At 42.0% G+C, this 22,848-nt stretch overlaps 2 protein-coding genes across 19 annotated transcripts in view; both read right to left on the bottom strand.

Annotated features, from left to right (window-relative positions):
- CNOT4 (CCR4-NOT transcription complex subunit 4) overlaps positions 1 to 22,848 on the bottom strand; it is a 129,867-nt gene that overhangs the window by 90,065 nt on the left and 16,954 nt on the right. For 2 of the 18 annotated variants that reach the window (XM_075067392.1, XM_075067396.1), the window contains exon 2: positions 21,494 to 21,580. The exons of the other annotated variants lie outside the window; for them this stretch is intronic. The gene's annotated coding sequence lies outside the window, so the exon portion shown is untranslated. The remainder of the gene's footprint in view (positions 1 to 21,493; positions 21,581 to 22,848) is intronic. 18 annotated transcript variants of the gene reach the window in all.
- On the bottom strand, positions 177 to 6,863 carry LOC142047097 (protein phosphatase 1 regulatory subunit 35-like). Its single transcript, XM_075067959.1, has 2 exons — positions 6,624 to 6,863; positions 177 to 642 (listed from the first exon to the last, which is right to left on the bottom strand). Exons 1-2 carry the CDS (start codon positions 6,711 to 6,713, stop codon positions 280 to 282), a joined length of 453 nt encoding a protein of 150 aa, XP_074924060.1. The 5' UTR covers positions 6,714 to 6,863; the 3' UTR covers positions 177 to 279.

Genomic DNA, 22,848 nt, shown 5'->3' with positions numbered 1-22,848 from the left:
GGTTCAGTTCCTCCAAATCTCTGCTCCACAACAGGCAAAGGGACTTTGGTCTTCTACTTTGGAAGTAGGTCTTAATCTCTCCTTTTTTCCTCCTGAGTCCAGAGGAGCGTTTATTGGGGGGCAGGTACAAAGGGTGAGACGCACATGTGTAAGTTGGGAGGGCGAGAACCCCCTCACGGAACCAGTCTCTTGGGGGGGGGGGGAAGCCGCCACATCCCAGCCCCGCTAGGTCTCCCACTGCTGGAGCTTGCGGAACATGAGGAAGGTGGAGGCCAGGGGTCAGATGTGGGGCTGGAGGCGCAGGGGGGGCAGCCCCTCCACGCCCAAGTACGGGGTCTCCACGAACAGCTCCTGGGGCTCGTAGAACATCAGCAAGTCCAGGCCTTCGAGGGCAGGCTCCCTGCTGGGTTCAGGCTGGGATCGGACGAGTGACAGTTTCTCCTGCAGGGCGCAGCTCAGCACCACCTCTGCAGGCACCTGCAGGCTCACAAGCCCCTGGTACAGCTGCTGCGCCCGGGGGATGTTCAGACCTGCGGCCTCCTTGCCCTCCACACTGCAGTGGGTGAGGAAGGACATGGCCAGCAGCTCCTGGGCACCCTGGTGGGCGGCTGCCTGAACCTCCTCCCCCAGGGCCAGTTGACACTATTCCTCGTTGTTTAAATTAAATATTCAGTGGTGCAAGGAACTGAACTTGGATCTCCCACCTAACAGGCAGGTGTCCTAACTACCATGCTGGAGTCACACTCTCTCTCTGTCTCAATAACTATTCAAGTATTTCATAAAAAGTGAAGCAGCTTCAACAGACAAGAGTGCTGCCCCAGAACACCCACATTGTTTTGGGAGGTGAGACCCAAGTTTAAATTCCTGTTCCACATCAGGCAGAAAGGGGAACTGAACCTGGGTGTCTCACATCACCGGTGAGTGCCCCAATCACTGGGCTAAAAGTTAAAGGAGCACTACCATCAGCATCTCCTGAGTCCTGTTTTATGAATGGCAAAGTCCTCTTATGAATTTAACCCAAAAAGCTTTCTGACAAACCATTAGGCAAATAGGCCTTTGGGTTGACCAAACTACATTTTTCAACAAATGAACTATTCATCCAAAAAGTCTCACCCAGCTCTAACGGCTGTGTCACTAAAGCAAAGTGTGAAACCTAAGCAATTTAAAGGGGAAGAGAGTCTTCAGTGTACAAATGAAAGAATCAATGTAAGAATGTTTATTGTTTAATATCCATTTAACTTCAAATGATAAAGGCTTCTTTTATTCCAAGCTTTGATTCAACACTCTCTTCATCAACTATGGCACTACGATATTTATTGTGTGCTCCAATTCCTCCAAAGATTCTCCAGGAAAACCAGGTAAGATCATATTGGAAATACCTGATACTTTCAAAATAAAATAAGTTAGAAAGAAAAATTACAAAACACTTTTGGGTGCTGTATGATGTAGAAAGGTCTGAAAGTTTTTAGACCATCTTTAAAAACAGCAAGATACAAAACATGTTGACACATGAAATCAGTTTTATTAAGAAACCAAATAATTTCCTCCATATTTTCCTTGTCAATCAGTTTAATTTGCTGGCTGTGTAGGGTATAAGAAAGAATATACAGTCTGTTAAATCAAGAGGGAGCAAGTCTCAAAACAGCAGCTTTCATTTAAAAAGCCCTTTCTACAGCTCATTTCTGTTTAAGTTGAGGTGTTGTTCCAACTTGAGTGACTCATAGGTCAGAAGGGACCAACATGATCATCTAGTCTGACCTCCTGCACAAAGCAGGCCACAGAACCCTACCCATCCACTTCTATAAAAACCCCTAACTTATGTCCGAGTTATTAAAGGCTTCAAATTGTGGTTTGAAGACATCAAGCAGAGAATCCATCAGCAAGTGACCCATGCCTCATGCTGCAGGGGAAGGCGAAAAACCTCCAGAGCGTCAGCCAATCTGCCCTGGAGGAAAATTCCTTCCCGACCCCAAATATGGCGATCAGCTAAACCCTGAGCATGTGGGCAAGGCTCCCCAGCCAGCAGTCAGGAAAGAATTCTCTGCAGTAACTCTGATCCCATCCCATCCAACATCCCATCGCAGACCATTGAGCAGACCTATCTGCTGATAATCCAAGACAATTGCCAAAATTAAACTATCCTATCATATCATCCCTTCCATAAACTTATCAAGCTTAGTCTTAAAGCCAGATATGTCTTTTGCCCCCACTACTCCCCTCGGAAGGCTGTTCCAGAACTTCACTCCTCTAATGGTTAGAAACCTTCGTCTAATTTCAAGCCTGAACTTCCTAGTGTCCAGTTTGTACCCATTTGTCCTTGTGTCTACATTAGTACTAAGCTTAAATAATTCCTCTCCCTCCCTAACGTTAATCCCCTGATATATTTATATAGAGCAAGCATATCCCCCCGGAGTCTTCTTTTGGTTAGGCTAAACAAGCCAAGCTCTTTGAGTCTCTCCTTCATAAGGCAGGTTTTCATTCCTCGGATCATCCTAGTAGCCCGTCTCTGAACCTGTTCCAGTTTGAATTCATCCTTCTTAAACATGGGAGACCAGAACTGCACACAGTATTCCAGGTGAGGTCTCACCAGCGCCTTATACAACGGTACTAACACCTCCTTATCTTTGCTGGAAATACCTCGCCTGATGCACCCTAAAACCGCATTTGCTTTTTTAAACGGCCATATCGCATTGGCGGCTCATAGTCATCCTGCGATCAACCAATACCCCAAGGTCCTTCTCCTCCTCTGTTGTTTCCAACTGATGCGTCCCAATGTATATCGAAAATTCTTATTATTAATCCCTAAGTGCATGACCTTGCACTTTTCACTATTAAATTTCATCCTATTACTATTACTCCAGTTTACAAGTCATCCAGATCTTCCTGTATGGTATCCCGGTCCTTCTCTGTGTTAGCAATACCCCCAGCTTTGTATCATCCGCAAACTTTATTAGCACATTCCCGCTCTTTGTGCCAAGGTCAGTAATAAAAAGGTTAAATAAAATTGGTCCCAAAACCGATCCTTGAGGAACTCCACTAGTAACCTCCTTCCAGCCTGACAGTTCACCCTTCAGTACGACCCGTTGGAGTCTCCCCTTTAACCAATTCCTAATCCACCTTTCAATTTTCATATTCATCCCCATCTTTTCCAGTTTAACTAACAATTCCCCATGTGGAACCGTGTCAAATGCCTTACTGAAATCAAGGTAAATTAGATCTACCGCATTTCCTTTGTCTAAATAATCCGTCACCTTCTCGAAGAAGGAGATCAGGTTGGTTTGGCACGATCTACCTCTAGTAAAACCGTGTTGTAATTTGTCCCATTACCATTGACCTCAGTGTCCTTAACTACTTTCTCCTTCAAAAATTTTTCCAAGACCTTACATACTACAGACGTCAAACTAACAGGCCTATAGTTACTCGGATCACTTTTTTTCCCTTTCTTGAAGATGGGAACTACGTTAGCAATTCTCCAGTCGTACGGTACAACCCTGAGTTAACCGATTCATTAAAATTCTAGCTAACGGGCTTGCAATTTCATGTGCCAGTTCCTTTAATATTCTTGGATGGAGATTGTCCGGGCCCTCCGATTTTGTCCCATCAAGCTGTTCAAGTTTGACTTCTACCTCAGATGTGGTAATATCTACCTCCATATCCTCATTCCCGTTTAACATCCTTCCCTCATCCCTAAGCTCCTCATTAGCCTTATTAAAGACTGAGGCAAAGTACTTATTTAGATATTGGGCCATGCCTAGGTTATCCTTAACCTCCATTCCATCCTCAGTGTATAGCGGTCCCACTTCTTCTTTCTTTGTTTTCTTCTTATTTATGTGGCTATAGAACCTTTTACTATTGGTTTTTAATTCCCTTTGCAAGGTTCAACTCTACACGACTTTTAGCCTTCCTCACTTTATCCCTACATGTTCTGACCTCACTAAGGTAGCTTCCCTTGCTAATCCCACCTTTCTTCCACTCCTTGTAGGCTTTCTGCTTTTTCTTAATCACCTCTCTGAGATGCTTGCTCATCCAGCTCGGTCTACACCTCCTGCCTGTGGTCTTTTTCCCCTTTCTTGGGATGCAGGCTTCCGATAGTTTCTGCAGCTTAGACTTAAAGTAATCCCAGGCCTCCTCCGCATTTAGATCCACAAGTTCTGCAGTCCAATCCACTTCCCTGACTAATTTTCTTAACTCTGTAAAGTTAGCCTCGTTTGAAGTCAAAAACCCCTAATCCCAGATCTATTTTTGTTTATCCTTCCATCTAGTTTGAACTGAATTAGTTCATGATCACTCGAACCAAGGTTGTCCCCTACAACCATTTCTTCTACGAGGTCCTCACTGCTCACCAAAACCAAATCTAAAATGGCATCCCCTCTTGTTGGTTCTTCAACTACTTGGTGAAGAAATCCATCAGCTATCACATCCAGAAAAATCTGAGCCCTATTATTCTTGCAAGCACTTGTCCTCCAGTCTATATCTGGGAAATTGAAGTCTCCCATGATCACACAATTCCCCTTGTGTTTACTTCACTAAAAACATTAAAGAGGTCTCTATCCATATCCAAATCAGATCCCGGCGGTCTGTAGCACACCCCAAGCACTATCTCAGGGGAGGCTCTAGTAGCTTTCTTTCCCAGTGTGATCTTTGCCCAGACAGACTCTGTCTTATCCATTCCATCACTTCTTATTTCTTTACAGTTCACCTCATCATTGATGTACAATGCTACTCCACCACCTTTGCCTTTATTTCTGTCTTTCCTAAACAGCACATAGCCTTCAATACCTGTACTCCAGTCATGACTACTATTCCACCATGTTTCTGTTATCCCTATAATATCTGGTTTCACTTCCTGCACCAGTAGCTCCAGTTCCTCCATTTTGTTACCTAGGCTCCTCGCATTAGTGTACAGACATTTAATTTTTGGCGTTTGGCTTCACTGACATCCTTTACCCCGTTATGCACAGACATTCTACCACCAGCATCACCTGTTAGTCTGGTATGTACACTACCCTTCCTCCTTATGTCAATTCTTTGTCCACGGCCGTATCCCTCTTACTCTGTTTAACTCCCTCTCCTGGTTAAATTCTGGCGTGGAGATCTCCTGGACATCTCCCAACCATCTCCCCCAAATTCCTAGTTTAAAGCTCTCTTAATGAGGTCGATGAGCCTCCATCCTAGAAGTCTATTTCCCTCCTTACTTAAGTGAAGTCCATCCTGAGAGAACAGTTGTCTGTCTGTAAATGCTTCCCAATGTCCGTACATCCCAAAGCCCTTCTTATAGCACCACTGCCTGAGCCATCTGTTAATTGTCATAATCTTGTCAGCCCTTCGTCGCCCTTCTCTAGGAACCGGCAGAATCCCACTGAAGATCACCTGAGCCTCCATTTCCTTGAGCGTCTTCCCAGGGGCATTCCAACCATTTCTTCTTGGCAGAACTAGGCAAGTTGCATCTAGGGTTGCCTAAGATTTGAAAAGGGCGCCAAAAAGAGGGCCCCCCGTTAAATGGTTGCAGTGGCCGCTGCTTAGTCTTAGCTGCCGGCGGACAGCACACTGCCTGTTTCTGCCCGGCAGCTTAAAGGCGTCCTGGGGTCAGCGTCACAGCCACGGTCTCAATCACGTGTTAACTTAGGGCGCCCCGGCGTCAGCGCGCAGCCGCGGCAGCCCAGGGTGCCCCGGGTCAGGAAGCCGCCGCCGCGGCCCTCATGGCAACCCAGGAGCGTCTATTCCGGGTCATGACCCCTCCGCCATAAAGCGGCTGGTCCCGGCAGCTTAGGGCGCCCCGGGTCAGGAAGCTGCCTGCGGTGGCCCGGCACCCTGTCCCCTTCAGGGAGCCGCGCGCGGCGGTCCGGAAACCCGGGACGCTCCCTGGTCAGGGAGCCACCGCGGTGGTCGGCAGCCCGGGGCGCTCCCGGGTCAGGGAGCCTTCCGCGGTGGTCTGGCAGCTTAGGGCGCCCCGGGTCAAGAGCTCGCCACAAAAAAGTTTAATAAGCCCGGGGCGTCCCCTGGTCAGGGAGCCGCCGCGGCAGTCCGGACAGCCGGGTTGCTCCCGGGTCAGGGAGCCTTTGGCGGTTCCGGCAGCCCGGGACGCTCCCGGGTTCAGGGAGCCGCCGCCACGGGGATCCGGCGGCCCGGGGCGCCCTTCCAACCCACCCAAGGTCAGGAGCCGCCTGAGACCCATAGTGCAGGGGGCGGCTTTTTAACCTTTTTTCTCCTTCGCCTAGGGCATCAGAATCTCCCTAGCCCAGCGTCGGCCCTGCATCTTCCCCAATCTGGCATATTCTCCTTTATACAGTCCAATGAGTAACTAGCCGTATCATTCATTCCCACATGAAGGACAATCAACGGATTGCTTTCCCACTCCACTAGGATCCTTTTCAGCCTCAGGTCCACATCCTATATCTTAGCACCCGGCAGACAGCACACCCTTCTGTTCTCTGGATCAGCTCTAGTTCTAGTTACAGGCCTGTCTATTCTTCTCAGTAAGGAGTCTCCAATCACGTAGACCTGCCTTTTTCTGGTGACAGTGTGATTCCCCGGTCCATCCCCTGCTCCCACTGGCCGCAAGTCCCCTTGATTCCTATTGACCCTTACAATCCTCCTGGGGCTCATATTTGGTGTTGCCTCCATTGACTCCTCCCCTCCTTCAGCAGGACTAGCTGCTCTTCTCTTTTTCCTTGCCCTCTCTCCTTCAGCAACCAACTGCTGTGCCCCTTCATTTTCCAACTCTGCAAATCTGTTCCTGAGTTCTATTTCTCCTTCACTGGCTCTTCTTTTCCTCTGCCTGGTTCTCTTAGTCACATGCTTCCACCATCCACTTTCCTCACCCAGCAGCCTCTCCTCAGAATTCTTTGGTCCCACTTCCATCTGCACATCTGAGCTTATACCTTTGGCTCCCTCCTCTCTGCGTTCCATCATCTCCTCGAACCCCCTTCTAAACTCAACCAGAGTTTCCACCTGCATCTTCAGGCCCCGGATCTTTTCTTCCATCAGCTCTATCAGGTAGCACTTCATACAGATGTAACCCTTTTCAGGTAACCCCTCTCCTGATCTGAAGCAACCAGGCTGCAAAGCATTTAGGTCTTTTAAAATCTAAAGCCAATAGCTGAGATTTTAGGCACTCCTCTAATGCCTTTAGCTCTACCTGGATACTTATTGGCAGCCACGGCAGAGTATGGACACTAGTACAGAGTATTTTATATGACATGTTGCTTAACAAAGGCAGCAGACATTTGGCACTAAGTTCAGTATCTTTCATAAGTCTCAATATGTAGCCCCTATAGATGACATTATTGTAATCCAATCTCAGCTATTTGAAGGATCAGGAACACTGCACCACTTCAAATTTAGAGAGTTCTCTGCAATCATCAGGGCAAGAAACATTTTAAATAAAAGCTTAAATTTTACTTTATGACATTCACCAGAAAAAGATTCCTATTCACTTAGCTTTTCACTTGGCACCAGTGATTATGAGCACCAAAAGCAATTATGCCCTTAATTTAACAAAAGTATCACATTCAATATCTATATATAGATGCCCCCCAACTTATGCAATCATTCCGTTCCAGAAAGCCTTGCGTAACTCGAATTTTGTTAAGTCAGAAACGTATACCCGTACCTTACGCAAAAATTTCTGCAACCCGAAAACCCTATTTCTGGCTTACGGAACTTTTTCCCTAAGTGCGTATTCGCGTAAGTCGGGTCTTGCATAACCTAGGGAGTGTCTGTATATACAGACAGACACTAGCTGGACACATGCAAGCTTTAGTAAAATTTACAAAAAGGCATCTGAAAAAGTGTACTAAATATTAACAGGGTGGATAAAAAGTCATCTTAAATAAAAAATCAAAAATGAGTAAGTCTGATTTTAACCTAAATGAAATACTTTTAAAAATAAACCTATTTAAAATTTAATTTGAAGTTAGGTATTAATACAGGTTTTCCTAAATCTATCAAAATAATTAAATAAAAATGAGATTTAGTTACGTTTTCTGAAGAAGTTTTAAAGAAAGTCAAAGCACTGAACTGGTGGAAGTATTGGGCTAAATACATGGAATCAGAATGCTGAAGAACACACAGCTTTTGACAGCAGTAGCGTCTTCTGCAGGGGCAGAGAATGTTTTCTTCATTTCCGTTTAATCAGCTACTTCAGTTAAATGAGTTGAAAAAAAGAAAGACTGTTTTCTTCCAATTTGTGAATAAGAACTAGGTGAGAAGATGAGATCTACTAATTCTAAAATCTTGATAGACATGCTGATCAGAGACAGTCAGTTAATACTTCCTTTATTAAGTCATTTTTTAATGCAAAATATGATTTTATCTTTTTTCTTATGCATTCAGCACATAAAATAAATGCTTGTTTTGCACATTGCTTGAATTCTAGTTTCCATCCAAATAGAACTTGACAAATCCAGAGTAAAAAATAAACCAAAAAAAATCTAAGAAATGTCATTTGCCATTTTCTAATCCAATTTTTTTTAAAAGTAAAAGTTTGCCAGTTAAGCAATATAAACTGATTAAATAAATGTGCTTAGTCTTCCAATTACTAAGGACCACCAATTTTAGTGCAACTGCTATATTCAGCTGCAAATAAACATGTTTTAATGGTTACAAGCCAACAAGAATCAATGTGGGTTTTTTGTTTGTGTGTTTAGGAAACTAAAAAGTAAAAATGCAAAAGCACAATTCAAATCAATTATTTAAAATCCAGGTTTCCTGCTTGCTGACTTAAATTATTAAAATCAGAAACCTCAATCAATCCACGCTGAATATTGGGGCTTCACATAACTAGTACACCTCTACCTCGCTATAACGCTGTCCTTGGGAGCCAAAAAATCTTACCGTGTTATAGGTGAAACTGTGTTATATTGAACTTCCTTTGATCCACTGAAGTGCGCAGCCCCCCCGGAGCACTGCTTTACCACGTTATATCCAAATTCATGTTATATCAAGGTAGCGGTATAATGAGATATACCTTGGTAGGATGATCATCTCAAAGATGAAAAATATGAATGAAAATTGTAAATCAGTTACTTTCCACTACAAAAAAAAGCTTAATAGCAAAATAGAAGTGGACAGGCCAAAATAAATAAAACAGAATTTATAGGCTTAAGGACCTTGCATGATCCTAACATCTTTTGCAACTATTAACTGAAATAAGGGCTGACCCAAACAGACCATGTTTCTCCCAGTCCTAGTTTCAGAAACTTAGTTTTCCGAGTTCCACAGCTCTACCAGTAGTAGTACTTGCATAGACAAGATGCTGGCAGCCATTAACATCTTTGCCTAATTCTGCTTTAAAGCAGGTCTAGATGCCTGGTTAAAATGTTAGGTTTTGCACTGTTACCACCACCAGTATTAGCAACAGTGGAAATGCAACACCTAAGGAAAAAAGGCTAGCACAGACAGTCATACAGAGATCCTCTACACGTGCTCATGAATCAACTGTGATAATGTGATGCTGGACTGACCATGTCAACATCAAGCATGCAACACTGAAGCCTTGCATATACCATGTAATTTGCACATTGCTAAAAGATGTCACATGCAGTTGAATCCGCACCAAGAATGATTCCCCCACAAACATGAACAGGATCAAATCCAAGGTCAACCAGTTTCTAGAACAGTTATGAACATAGTAAGGGTACTGCCCACGCATGCAGTTAAAGCACTCAGAACTAATCTAATTGTACCAGTCACTGATACCCATTGTCAACAAATGGGTAAGTTTCCAGATGTACACACTGTCATTGTTGCTGTCATTTCAGTCATTTTTAATGCTACCTTTTGGACAATTCCTGAGCCAAGATGTCAGGGGCATTGCTACTCTTTTATACTCTAAGTCAAACCAACGACTCATTTGGCCGACCATGACCTCCCTTTCCATTTGTTCACCTAGCACTGCAAAATATATTTCTTATAATACACCTTGAAGTATGATGGCAGGATAAGACCAAACATTTATTTTATTAGAAATTATTTAAATTCTTCAAAAAAACTCAGATCTGAAAGAGCTTAATACATGAAAGGCTTTTGAGCATTTTTAAAGTGCGTATCAATCACATGGAGGAAGAGACTATAAAGACCTTTCATTGGCACATTGATATGAAAGAAAAATAATGTTACTATGAAGTTCCACAAAGTGAATTATATGTTTTGAACAAAATATTTAGAATGGAGTCATACTGTAACTGGTCTGTTAGAAGCCCAGGACTAAATATAGAAGCACCACAGCTCAAGAGTCATATTAAGGCAATTATAGTAGAACTTCAATTATCTGAATGACACACCAAGGCAGGGTAATGTCCTACCAGTAGTTTCAAATAAGTGAAGCCTGGATGACGTTCTAAGGTGGGAGGGTCTCTCTCTGGGTCCCTAAAACTCTTCACAACAGAGCCACCCATAGCTTCGTCCTCCACACACGTCCCTTTCCTTCCAGCAGTTGCCTCTTCTAGCACCTCTACTGAGCTGGAAACTATACTCCTGTGGGAATTCTGTACCACTGCGCAACGCAGAATTTTGCAGAAATTATTGTGCGCGCAGAATTTCCTTTCCCCCCCCCCCACACACAGAAATGAGGAATGCGGAGATGTTGGCCGCCACTAGGGGGCCGCTGGACCTGGCAGAGCCCAGCTCACAAATGGAACATGGCAAGGGGTGTTGGGGGGCGAGGAAAAAAAAGAGAAAAGAGGAGAGGACTGGCGGATTTTGAGCAGCTGCATTTTCCAGCACATCCTGAAGGGAGGAGGCTGTGGCATGCAGGAAACTCTGTGCAAGCCTAGGACACAGAATCAGGCTGTTTCTCCCTCTGGATCCCTCGGCTCTAGGAGGGTAGGGGGCGAGAATATCTGGGCGGGGGGGGTTGCAGCTGGCCTCTGGGAGAAGGAGGGAAGAGAGTGTCTGGGCTCTGAGGGGGAGGGAGACAGAGTGTCTGGGCTGGGGGGGCTGCAAGAGAGCAGAGGAACAGGGACTGGGTTGTCATGGAGGATTTCTTTAACTCTCTACTCCTGGGGGAAATTTGGTGTGTGTCTGTATTGTTACAGATATACTTGCAGAGAGGTATTTTGAAATAAATTAGCAAAATAAATCAAAACTAACATGATATAGTGTTATTTTGACAAATAAAATTTGCAGAATTTTAAAATCTTGTGCACAGAATTTAATATTTTGGCACAGAATTTCCCGAAGAAGTAAGATTATTGGTGAAGTCAACCAACTGTCTAATCAAGAGAACCAACCAGCATGGTCAAGTCTATATTGGATAGCTCAGTGCTTTGAGCACTGGCCTGCTAAACCCAGGGTTGTGAGTTCAATCCTTGAGGGGACCATTTGGGGATTGGTCCTGCTTTGAGCAGGGGATTGGACTAGATGATCTCCTGAGGTCCCTTCCAACCCTAATAATCTATGATTCTAAGTGTCATATAATTGGGGGTTCTATCATATGTCAATTTCCGTGTTTACATTTTTAGCTCATAATAGCAGTAATGATTTCCAGAGTGGACATTTCCTGGTGTTAATTGGTTACGTCAAGTCCTTCAGCAAGTGTCCTCCCCACCTGCTGGCACCATTTCATTTTACAACTCAGACTGTTCTTCAGATAACCGAATGACTGTTTTCCAGATCATTTATACTTGCCATAGTCTTGAAATGTAAAGTGAAAATGACAGCAGTTAACAGACTGGTAGTCTTGTCACACAGATCAAACTATATAACACAAAACCATTAATCCCACAAGATTACACACACCTCAGTAGAACATCAGTTTGGCAAATTAATCTAACTGAACACTTAATATGGGCAATTCTAAGCTATAGGCTAACTAACATGATGTAACACTTGAAGTAATTATGGGAGACTGAATTTACAATATTTTATAGGCTGTAAATACACAGAACCTTATACAGATAAGAGAATACTGAAATACAAAATAGTATCCATTCAGCTATATGATCTGAATATACGAAGTACAGCCACTTATTTGCTAGCTGCTTCGTAAAATTCCTGGCATAATCTTGTGGAATAAGTCCACAACAATTGGATCAGATGGGTCAGTGTGTGTGTATAGGACTTTAAGATCCATTGCCATGATCCCTAGTCTCCTCACAAATCCTCGTAATAAAAATCAGTTACGATACCACTATATATCTGTAACCTATCGAATTTTCAACAGTGGAGATATCAGAGGTTTCAAGGGAAACTATAAACCAGTAAAATGCATCTAATGATGTACTGCACATTAGGCGACGTTTCTTGACACTACATAAACACTCACAACTCCACTGTCGGACTGGTAGCCCTTGACATTTTAATCTTAGCAAATATGCTGAAACAATGTCTAACCTTTTAAAAAAAAATTACAAAGCTATTTGACTTTGGACCATCCTCAAAGACCCACATATAAAGGACAGACAATGCATGTTGTAATAGGATGGGCAAGAGCCTTTAAATCACTCTTATTGCTTCTCATGCTGCCCATCATATTGTAATCATCATATTGCAAGTCCCCGAGTCTGAACAGCTACCCTGCAGTTTCACAGCTCAGCAACCCAAGCCCCACAAACTTGAGTCAGTCAACACAGGCTAGCCACAGATACTTCATTGCCCTATAGAATGGGATGGCCAAACTGTAGCTTATGAACCACGTGGCTCTTTTACAGTTAAAGTGCGTCTCCTGGAGCCCACCATGCCCCCCTTTTCTCCGCCTACAGACTGGTGGGGAGGGGAGCTCAGGGCTTCTGCCTTCTGGTGGGGCTCAAAGCTTCAGTCCCATAGGCCATGCCTGCTCGGGCCTCAAACCTTGGCAGATGCCTCCCATGGGGCAGAAGCCCCAGCACCCTGTTGCAGAGCAGAAGAACTGAGCCCCAGCAGATGCTCCCAACAGGGCTGAAGCCCCAAGTCCTGGCAGGTGCGCTCATCTTTCAAGGTTATGAAGATCATATGCAGCTCAGAGGGTCAGTAGGTTTGGCCACCCCTGCTACAGAAGTAGCCTTAGGGACTTTTGTACCTGAGAACTAAAGCCACTTAGATTGATAACCATGATATGTAAGCAGCTCCACCTCAAAGTGTTGGCTCATGTATTGCCTGAAGTACATAGAATTTCTCTGAAACTTGTGGTGTGGGGGGCTAAAGAACTCCTCTACCTGCTCAAGACAAACAATTAAGGATTTTGCTGTTTCAGAATCCTCAGAAGGATGTCAGTTCAAATATTCAGGTGTTTTGTCTCCATGTATTAGCAAGGAGGGACTAAAATTCAACATCTGGGCTTGCATAGAAGAATACTTTTTACCAGCTGCAAAGCTGTCATGGGATAAGAGGGAAGGTCCTCTCAAAGATGGTTTCCTATCTTTTAACCAGTTACCAAAGAGTAGGAATAAATGGTCAGTTTTTAGAATGGCGAGAGGCAAATAGTGTCTCCCCCAGGGAGGTCTGCACCGCGGACCAGTCCTATTCAACATATTCATAAATGATCTGAAAAAGGGGGTGAACAGTGAAGTGGCAAAATTTTCAGACGATACAAAACTACTCAAAATAGTTACGTTCCAGGCAGACTGCAAAGAGCTACAAAAAGGATCTCTCAAAACTAGGTGACTGTGCAACAAAATGGCAGATGAAATTTAATGTTGATAAATGCAAAGTAATGCACATTGGAAAACAATCCCAACTGTACATATAAAACGAGGGGGTCTAAATTAGCTGTTACTATTCAAGAAAGATCTTGGAATCATTGCAGATAGTTCTCTGAAAACATCCACTCAATGGATGTTTGAGCAGCAGTCAAAAAAGTGAACAGAATGTTGGGCATAACTAAGAAAGGGACAGATAAGACGGAAAATATATTGCCTCTATATAAATCCATGGAACACCCACATTCTGAATACTGCATGCAGATAAGGAAGTGTTATTTACTCCTCCTCATAACACAAGAACTAGGGGTCACCAAATGAAATTAAAAAGGAGCAAGTTTAAAAACAAACAAAAGGAAGTATTTCTTCAAACAACGCACAGTCAACCTGTGGAATTGTTGTGAAGGCCAAGACTAACAGGGTTCAAAAAGGAACTAGATAAATTCATGGAGGATAGGTCCATCAATGGCTATTAACCAGAATGACCATGAATGGTGTCCCTAGCCTCTGTTTGCCAGAAGCTAGGACTGAGAGACAGGGAATGGATCACTTGAAGATTACCTGTTCTGTTCATTCCCTCTGGGACACCTGGTATTGGCCACTGCCAGAAGATAGGATACTGGGCTAGATAGACCTTTGGTCTGACCCAGTATGGTAGTTCTTATGTTCAGTTTTAAGTTTGGCTTAAGTGTATTGCCTAATTCTTGTATTACGAGATAGGCTCAACAGATGAACATATTATTTGGCCTTTCTGCAACAGAGTTGACAGACCACTAGTATAGCTCCTCTTTTCTTCTTCCTTCTAATCACTCCTACAGAAAGCCCTGCTCGTATACTTTTCTCTCTATTGCCCTTCCCTGAAGCTTTTCAGTTTCTACTACTGTGTAGGACCAAGATGAGGCAGACAAATCCTACTGTATTAAACACAACAGCATATGAACTTATATAACATCTGCCATCCTCTTACAGAGGAATCTATTTGCTTTTTAGAATGCTATTGCAAAATGAGAAGACTTCAATGACTAGTCAAAATCCTTCATAACATGTTGAATCTAATTCAAAACCTGAAGTTATTTTCTCTAATGTGCATCACGTTATGCTTGCCTACACTGAATTTTATTTACCATGTTCCCCCACACACTTAAAGATCCTTCTGGAATTTAACAATTTTTCCTAGTTTTGATTAAACAAATGGTGTCATCAAAAGCTTTTGCCACCTCTATTCAGCCCTCTTCTCGACAGCACACAATAGCAATCTTAGTACGAGGTCTCCACTGTTAACAGGCCATTTATTCTTATTGCTTTCTCTCCCAGAGAATTTTAAATGCATGACTTATCACCTCTCATCAGTGACTACTCTTATGAAGGACTATTAAAGTCTTTGAAATATCAGTTTTCTTCTTAATATGTTGGAAGTCTCATGTTAAAGAGGGCACAATTCTTGCAGAAGCTGTACTGACTTGTATAGGAATAATAAAGGCCAAACACTTAGCTAAGATGTAGCCAAGGCTGTACCAGTGGTTTCAGTGCACATTAAACTTTATATATGAGAATTAAAAGCCACATGTTCAAAACTCAGGAAAAGTTCAGAATTAAGGTTAGACTTGCCTATAAATTTCTGTACTTTTGAAAAATTTGAGTTTCTTTTAAGAGTCATGGCACACAGGTAACTAACTCTGTTTCTGTAGAGATGCCATCCTTCAATCTGCCCTACCTGGTAAGGTTACATTTTGATAGTGTGCAGCAGAGAACATTAGTTCTGTGCCTCTATCTACTTGTTTGGCGTCTTCTTCCAAATTCCCTTTTCTACCTGTTCAGTTTGCTGGAATGAGGCCACTTTGGTTACTGATTTGTGGATGGAGAGCAAAACTCTGGGAAAGTGGTACAGATTTGATTATAACTTACTCCTCACACCCTAAACAAGGGACAGAAAAGTACAGCAATGGCTAATTTTTTTGACAGAAGCTTCTGCTAAAAATCAGTGAAATAGTTAATATTGAGATTTTAAATTAAGCTTCAGTTAATATCCTATTGAAATGAAGAGAACCAACTGATATCTCCCATTGTGACACCCTCTATATGAAGACAATGCTGCATCTAGTCTCTTTTTTCCCCCAAATCAAAATCCTATAGAGTTCAATGTATCATGGGGGCTTTTGACTTCCTATTAGAAGCATCCTCTAACCTCTTGGCATATCATATACCATCTGTGGATATTGACAGCACTGCGACTCAGGGTATGTCTACACTATGGAGATTAAACAGGCATAGCTAGGTCACTGCAGCTACACTGCTATAACTCCATATAGCGTAGAAGCAGCCAACACTGAGTGAAGGTTTTTTCCCTAGGGCTGTCAACCGATTAAAAAAATTAAACGTGATTAATCGCACTGTTAAACAATAGAATACCATTTATTTATATTTGTGGATGTTTTCTACTTTTTTAAATATATTGATTTCAGTTTCAACACAATACAAAGTGTACAGGGCTCACTTTATTTTTTATTACAAATATGCACTGTAAAACACAAAAATAGTGTTTTTCAATTCACCTAATACAAGTACTATAGTACAATCTCTATCATGAAAGTTGAACTTATAAATGTAGAATTATGTACAAAAAACTGCATTCAAAAATCTAAAAATGTAAAGCTTCAGAGCCTACAAGTCCACTCAGACAAACAAGCTGTTTACATTTGCAGGACATAATGCTGACTACTTCTTGTTTACGTCACCTGAAAGTGAGAACAGGTGTTTGCATGGCACTGTTGTAACCGGCATCGCAAAATATTTATGTGCCAGATGAGCCAAAAATTCATATGTTCCTTCATCCTTCAACCACCATTCCAGAGGACATCCGTCCAAGTTGCTAATGGGTTCTAAAAATCCAAACCAATGCATGTTCATTTTCTTCATCTGAGTCAGATCCCATCAGAAGGTTGATTTTTTTTTGTGGTGGTTCAGGTTCTGTAGTTTCCACATCAGACTGTTGCTCTTTTAAGACTTCTGAAAGCATGCTCCACATCGTGTCCCTCATATTTCAGAAGACACTTCAGATTCTTAAACCTTGGGTCACGGGCTGTAGCTATCATTAGAAATCTCACATTGGTTCCTTCTTTGCATTTTGTCAAATCTGAAGTGAAAGTATTCTTAAAATAAACAACATGTACTGGGTCATCATCTGAGACTGCTATAACATGAAATATACGGCAGAATGCAGGTACAATACAGGAGACATACAATTCTTCCAAGGAGTTTAGTCACAAATTTAATTAACACATTTGTTTAAACGAGCATCATCAGCATGGAAGCACGTCCTCTGGAATGGTGGCCAAAGCACAAAGGGCATACTAATGTTTAGCATTCTTGCACATAAATAACTTGGAATGGCGGCTACAGAAGTGCCATGCAAATGCCTGTTCTCACTTTCAGGTGACACTGTAAATAAGAAGCAGGCAGCATTATCTCCCACAAATGTAAATAAACTTGTTTCTCTCAGCGATTGGCTAAACAAGAAGTAGGACTGAATGGACTTGTAAGCTCTAAAGTTTTACATTGTTTTGTTAAATAACTGCACTCAAAAACAATCTGCATTTGTAAGACACAGTTTCACAACAAAGATTGCACTACAGTACCTGTATGAGGTAAATTCAAAAATATCTTATTTTTACAGTGCAAATATTTGTTATAAAATAAAAAGCAAGAGCTGTACACTTTGTATTGCGTTGTAACTGAAAATGTAGAAAAATACCCACAATATTTAATAAATTTCAATTGGTATTCTATCGTTTAGCACTGCAATTAAAACTGTGATTAATCGGAATTAATTTTTTTAATCACGATTTATTTTTAATCACGTGAGTTAACTACAATTAATTGACAGCCCTAGTTTTTTCCATTGGTGTAGGAAGCATTCTTCCATCGACACAGCTGCACTACACCAGGAGGGTAAGTCAGCATAACACCATATCCCTGAAAGCAGTAGCTTCTCACCCCCAGCACCAAAACACCCTGAATGACATAGCTATGTTGGTCCAGTTTTTAAATGTAGATCAGGCCACAGGGTCCTCATTCCTCAGGAGGGAACAGAGTCCTATCATCTATTTTAGCCAACCTAGAATTCTGGGAGGAAATCTGCAGAGCTTCAGCCTCTGCTTGATTCACTCATTACCTTGGGAATTTCCATTTAGAACTAAGTATCTAACATCTGGACGTCACATACATGGCTGGAGGCCGAAAATTCATAAATTCCTGACATTACAAGTGAATCCCTGATCCTATAAGCCAGTGTTTCGCAAACTTGGGGTGCCGCTTGTGTAGGGAAAGCCCCTGGTGGGCCAGGCTGGTTTGTTTACCCCATCCACAGGTCCGACCGATTGCGGCTCCCACTGGCTGTGGATCGCTACTCCAGGCCAGTGGGGGCTGCTGAAAGCGGCGCAGTCCGAGGGACCTACTAGCCACCACTTCCAGCGGCTCCCATTGGCCTAGAGCAGCGAACCGTGGCCAGTGGGAGCCGCAATGGGCCAGACCTGCAGATAGGGCAGGTAAACAAACCGGCCCGACGCACCAGGGGCTCTCTCTACACAAGCCACGTCCCAAGTTTGGGAAATACTGCCATAAGCCAATGGGTAAGAATGCAAGGAAACTAAGCTGTTTTGTTAGCTGTTTTGTTTTCTTTGAAGTGTTGTAGATTCACAATAGGGAAGAGACATTTCATAAGTAAAGTAAAGAGAAAATGTGGCAGCATGCTCTTATTTTCAACCTCTGCCCAAACATTTTTTATGAAGGCTACTCCTGCCACCCACCATTAAAGCAGTTTTTTGTAGGTTTATATCCTAACATGTATTTATGTAGGTTGTCCTACCACACAACATACACCTTCCCTCTTATGTACATTGCTGATCCTGTGCTTCATAAATTATCTGTTCTCTTTGGTTATTTGAACTTTATGTAAAGATAACCTGCAAATACTTTGAGGAGAAAACTCAGCAACTTCCATTAAAGCTAAATAGCCAGGTTAAAAGGGCATTAAAACAAACTAAAGATTCTAGTTAATCTAACTCCCCTTCTTTTTATAGGGAAAAGTGTGTTTTATTCATTTTTTCTTAACCAAGTGTCTCTAAACTCAATCCAGGCACAGATAAGTTTGGTTGTGCAAGTTTGTATTTCACACTTAGAATAAGAAATCATCTCTGTACAAGAACATACTCTTAAGGCAGCTTACCAGATCAAGAATGAATCTGCAGATACGGAAAAATAACCGGCTCCCAGTTTTCAGGCTCTGAATACAGAATGTATACCTTATATAGCACTTTTCACACTATAGGAAACAGAGGAAGGAAACCAACTTAGCTTCAAACCTAAAATTGGATACGGAGGTCAGTGTATCCAGGTATATTAAGTGGTCATTGACACATGCAGTGTAATTACATTTCATCTGTCCAATCTGTTATTTGTTGATTTCTGGACTGCAGGTTTTTTCATGGCCTGGATATTTTGCTAAAGAAAATCCCAAACCAAAGTCAATCAATCTTGGCTCAATAACCACATGACAGGATTCGAACTTTGTTTCACTCTATACAAGGCCAGGAACAGCATTTTAACTGGTTTAAGCCACACCATCCTCTGTTCCTTCCTTTTGCAACTCTCATTCCCTCCAAGAAATGTTCACCCAATTTGAAGTTAAACAAATAGGACTACATTCAATTTAAGATGGATTTTGAGAAGTGTTTATTCAAGTTGTCTTGTATATTTTATCTGAATGCAATAAATCTGTCCAGTGCAAGTGACACTTGCTGACCAGAATATAGTTATTACAAATTAAAAATACAAAATATATAAAGGGAAAATACCATTCACTTGCCTCTTCTCTCCCCCCTAGTCACCCCCAAAATGAATCAATTCATCTTGGTCTTAGCGTGCATAACCAGTACGATTAAATTGCAAGTACAAAATACAGGCTATTGGCGCAAGTGATGCTGTGACAGAATAAACTACAAACTTTGGCAGGTCAGATGTAAAATGTCATTTTCCCTGTTGCCTTAAATTCCTACCCAATTCTGTTAAGGTAAAGCTAAGGTAAGAGAAAAGCAAATTCTGGTTCCCTTATACAACCATTCATTTTTGCCAAACTAGAATGAGCTTCATTCATAATGATACAGTAATTGGGCGCACCTCACCAAAAGTCTTTTATAAGTCCTGATTAGACAAACATAATAAAGGAAATAATTTCCTCACAACTCCTCATTAGGAGCCCGATCCTGCAAGACACAAAAGGCACTCAGCATCTCACTGGATTGAACTCTATCAATCCATATACCAGGCAGCTATCTAGGTGTCTTTAGGCAAAGATACAGCATCTCTATATGCAAACTTGCTAGGTCCAGCTCACTGAACTATGTGGAGCTTACATGAAAAAAATAAAGGCAAATGCATCAAGTTTAGTGTCAGATGTGCATGAGACTGTAAAAACAACAATTGTTCTTATCAAAGACTGGGGAAGGAGAGGATCCATTGCCTAATATCCCTGAGAAGATAATTCTTTGAGGACTGCACTGAAGATATGACATGGGAAAAGGGACTGGAGTGAAGCCTGAGGCAGGAAGCAAAAGTTGCTTACAGCAGGGGACGAGAAAGGAGGAGAGTACAGAATGCCACTAGCCATTACCTACAGCCCCCAACTAAAACCTCTCCAGAGCGTCATCAAGGATCTACAACCTTGGGAGGCAGGCCAGTCCTCGCTTACAGACAGCCCCTGAACCTGAAGCAAATACTCACCCGCAACTACACACCACACAAAGACACCAATCCAGGAATCAAACCCTGCTATAAACCCCAGTGCCAACTCTGTCCACACATCTATTCAAGGGACACCATCATAGAACCTAGCCATATCAGCCACACCATCTGGGGCTCATACACCTGCACATCTACCATATGTGCCAGCAATGCCCCTCTGCCACGTACACTGGCCAAACCAGACAGTCTCTACATAAGACTAAATGGACACAAATCCAACATCAGGAATCATAACGTTCAAAAACCAGTAGGAGAACACTTCAACCTTTCAGGTCGCTCAACAACAGATCTCAAAGTAGCAATTCTTCAACAAAAAAACTTCAGAAACAGACTCCAATGTGAAACTGCAGAACTGGAAATAATTTGCAAACTAGATACCATCAAATTAGGCCTGAATAAAGACTGGGAGGGGTTGGATCATTACAAAACCTAAACTTAATTTCCCCAATACTAATTTCTCCCTACTGTTACTCACACCTTTTTGTCAACTGTCTGTAATGGGCTACTCCCTTATCACTTCAAAAGTTATTTTTCCTCCCTTGGTATCCCACTGTAAATTGATTTATCCTGTTAGACTGACCTAACACTTGGTAAAGCACCCCCATTCTTTCATGTATTTATACCTGCTCCTTTATTTTTTACTTCATACATCTGATAAAGTGGATTCTAACCCACAAAAGCTTATGCCCAAATAAATTTGTTAGTCTCCAAGGTGCCACAAGGACTACTCGTTTTTTTATTCATAAAGTAAGTTCTCTCCAGTGCTGAATCTGCACACTGAAGAACCCAAAGACACCAAAAGTGATGAGAAATGTGGAAGAAAGGAACAGATAAGGGAAAAGAGAGAAGGGGAAAAGACAGAATGGTTATGGGCCTAAAGTGTCCTGAATTATTCCCATCCCTACTCGCTGAGTGAAGAATACAAAAATGAGTTTACAAACTAGCCTTTATCTCTCTTCATAATTACCATCAGTGAGAACTGTGCTAGCAATTCAGGTCCTCACATTAGGCTAAAATTCCTGTTCTAAATTTCCCAACAGTGGTTATAAAGAAGGGATAAATATTCATACTGAAAATACCTGTAAGCATCCTTAAGAAGGTACACAGTTTAGCCAATCCAAGTTAACTTCTGTGGAGAATTTTGTTTTTCTTCAGGAAAAAACATTCTACCAAACAAAACAAAAAAATCCACACCATTTCCTCAAGTTCCTAGTTTCAAAGCCGCCACACATATTCTAATGCTTGAAAAATTCACTTGTTTGATCACCTCTGTAAAGCAAACATCTATCACTAGTGAGATGGGATGGGGGGGGGAACCCACAACAATTTCTAGAAAAAAGTTATCCTCATTCAACATGAAGTTAAGTTTCTAGGCATAATACCTGTGAGGATTACCTTTTAGACATTAACCTGTACAGTAGTCTTTCTGTCAACAGACAAATAAGTCGTAATGTTTCTGCTGCTACTCAGCTTTTATAAGCATCAGCAATGAAGGTAGTAAGCCTCTAGTCCATTCCACTCCTGATATTTATTGTTTCACTCCCAATATTCATTACCATGCAGGAAGCAACTAAACTGTTTTCTGCATTCCCGCCAGGAGACTGGCAGAGAAGCAGAATAGCGGACACTCCAACCCCACTCCAATCAAGATACTCTGTGTAGGTGGAAGAGAAACTCCACCTCCCTTCTAGTAGCCCCTTGGGGACTTCCAGTTTACACAAATACTAGCCCAATGCAGATACACAAAGTTTCCAAGCAGGATCCAGATACAACATCCTTAAAAACATCCCAGCACCATCGCCAGAAGATGGATATAGGCTTCTTACCATAACAATGAACCTGGAATTTAATTGCAGAATCCTACAATCAATCTTTGGCTGCCAGGAATCCGGTAAATTTTTCAAGCTTTCAATTATTCCCGGTTCAAAGTGAGATAACCTACTGTTTTAAATGAAAACAAAGCCAAAATGCAAACAGCTATAGAACTTAACAGGGTTCTCCAACTCAATGCCGGGGAAAGGGAATAAACTTAGTATATTTATTGGGAAATACAGACCTACAACAGTTTAAAATATTTATCACTAAACCTTTACAGAAACAAAAGGCTATATTTGAAAGTATTTCTGGATGATATTCTGCCCCACACACACATTTTTAATTTCACCTCCTAACTCTACAGCTATGGCTGGCTGTTTAGTGTAAGACTGACTAAACTGTATGACTAAAGTGCGGCACAAGGTCAGAGGTCTGCAGGTATACTGAACAGAGGCATAAAAAGCTGTTTATAAAACACCTTCCTTCCTATCTGAAGACATTACACACTAACAACTGAAACAAAAACATGCACTTTATAAAAAACTGAAAAAGCTATAAACACAAAAAGGCTGAATAGTCAGACTTATTGATTTTAAAAAATGCAAAACAAATATTCATG

The sequence above is a fragment of the Chelonoidis abingdonii genome, chromosome 1 (assembly GCF_003597395.2).
Source record: "Chelonoidis abingdonii isolate Lonesome George chromosome 1, CheloAbing_2.0, whole genome shotgun sequence".
NCBI classification, from domain to species: Eukaryota; Metazoa; Chordata; order Testudines; family Testudinidae; genus Chelonoidis; species Chelonoidis abingdonii.
The sequence above is the reverse complement of the archived record's forward strand: the minus strand, read 5'-3'. Positions and strand labels throughout refer to the sequence as shown.

What these genes read in the sequence shown, in the direction of transcription:
- LOC142047097 (XM_075067959.1), bottom strand. Translation starts at nt 6,713, where the DNA reads ATGAAGGGGCACAGCAGTTGGTTGCTGAAGGAGAGAGGGCAAGGAAAA. An exon ending in TGAAGGAGGGGAGGAGTCAA is followed by an intron (nt 643 to 6,623) that starts TGGAGGCAACAC and finishes AACGAGGAATAG; the next exon opens with TGTCAACTGGCCCTGGGGGA.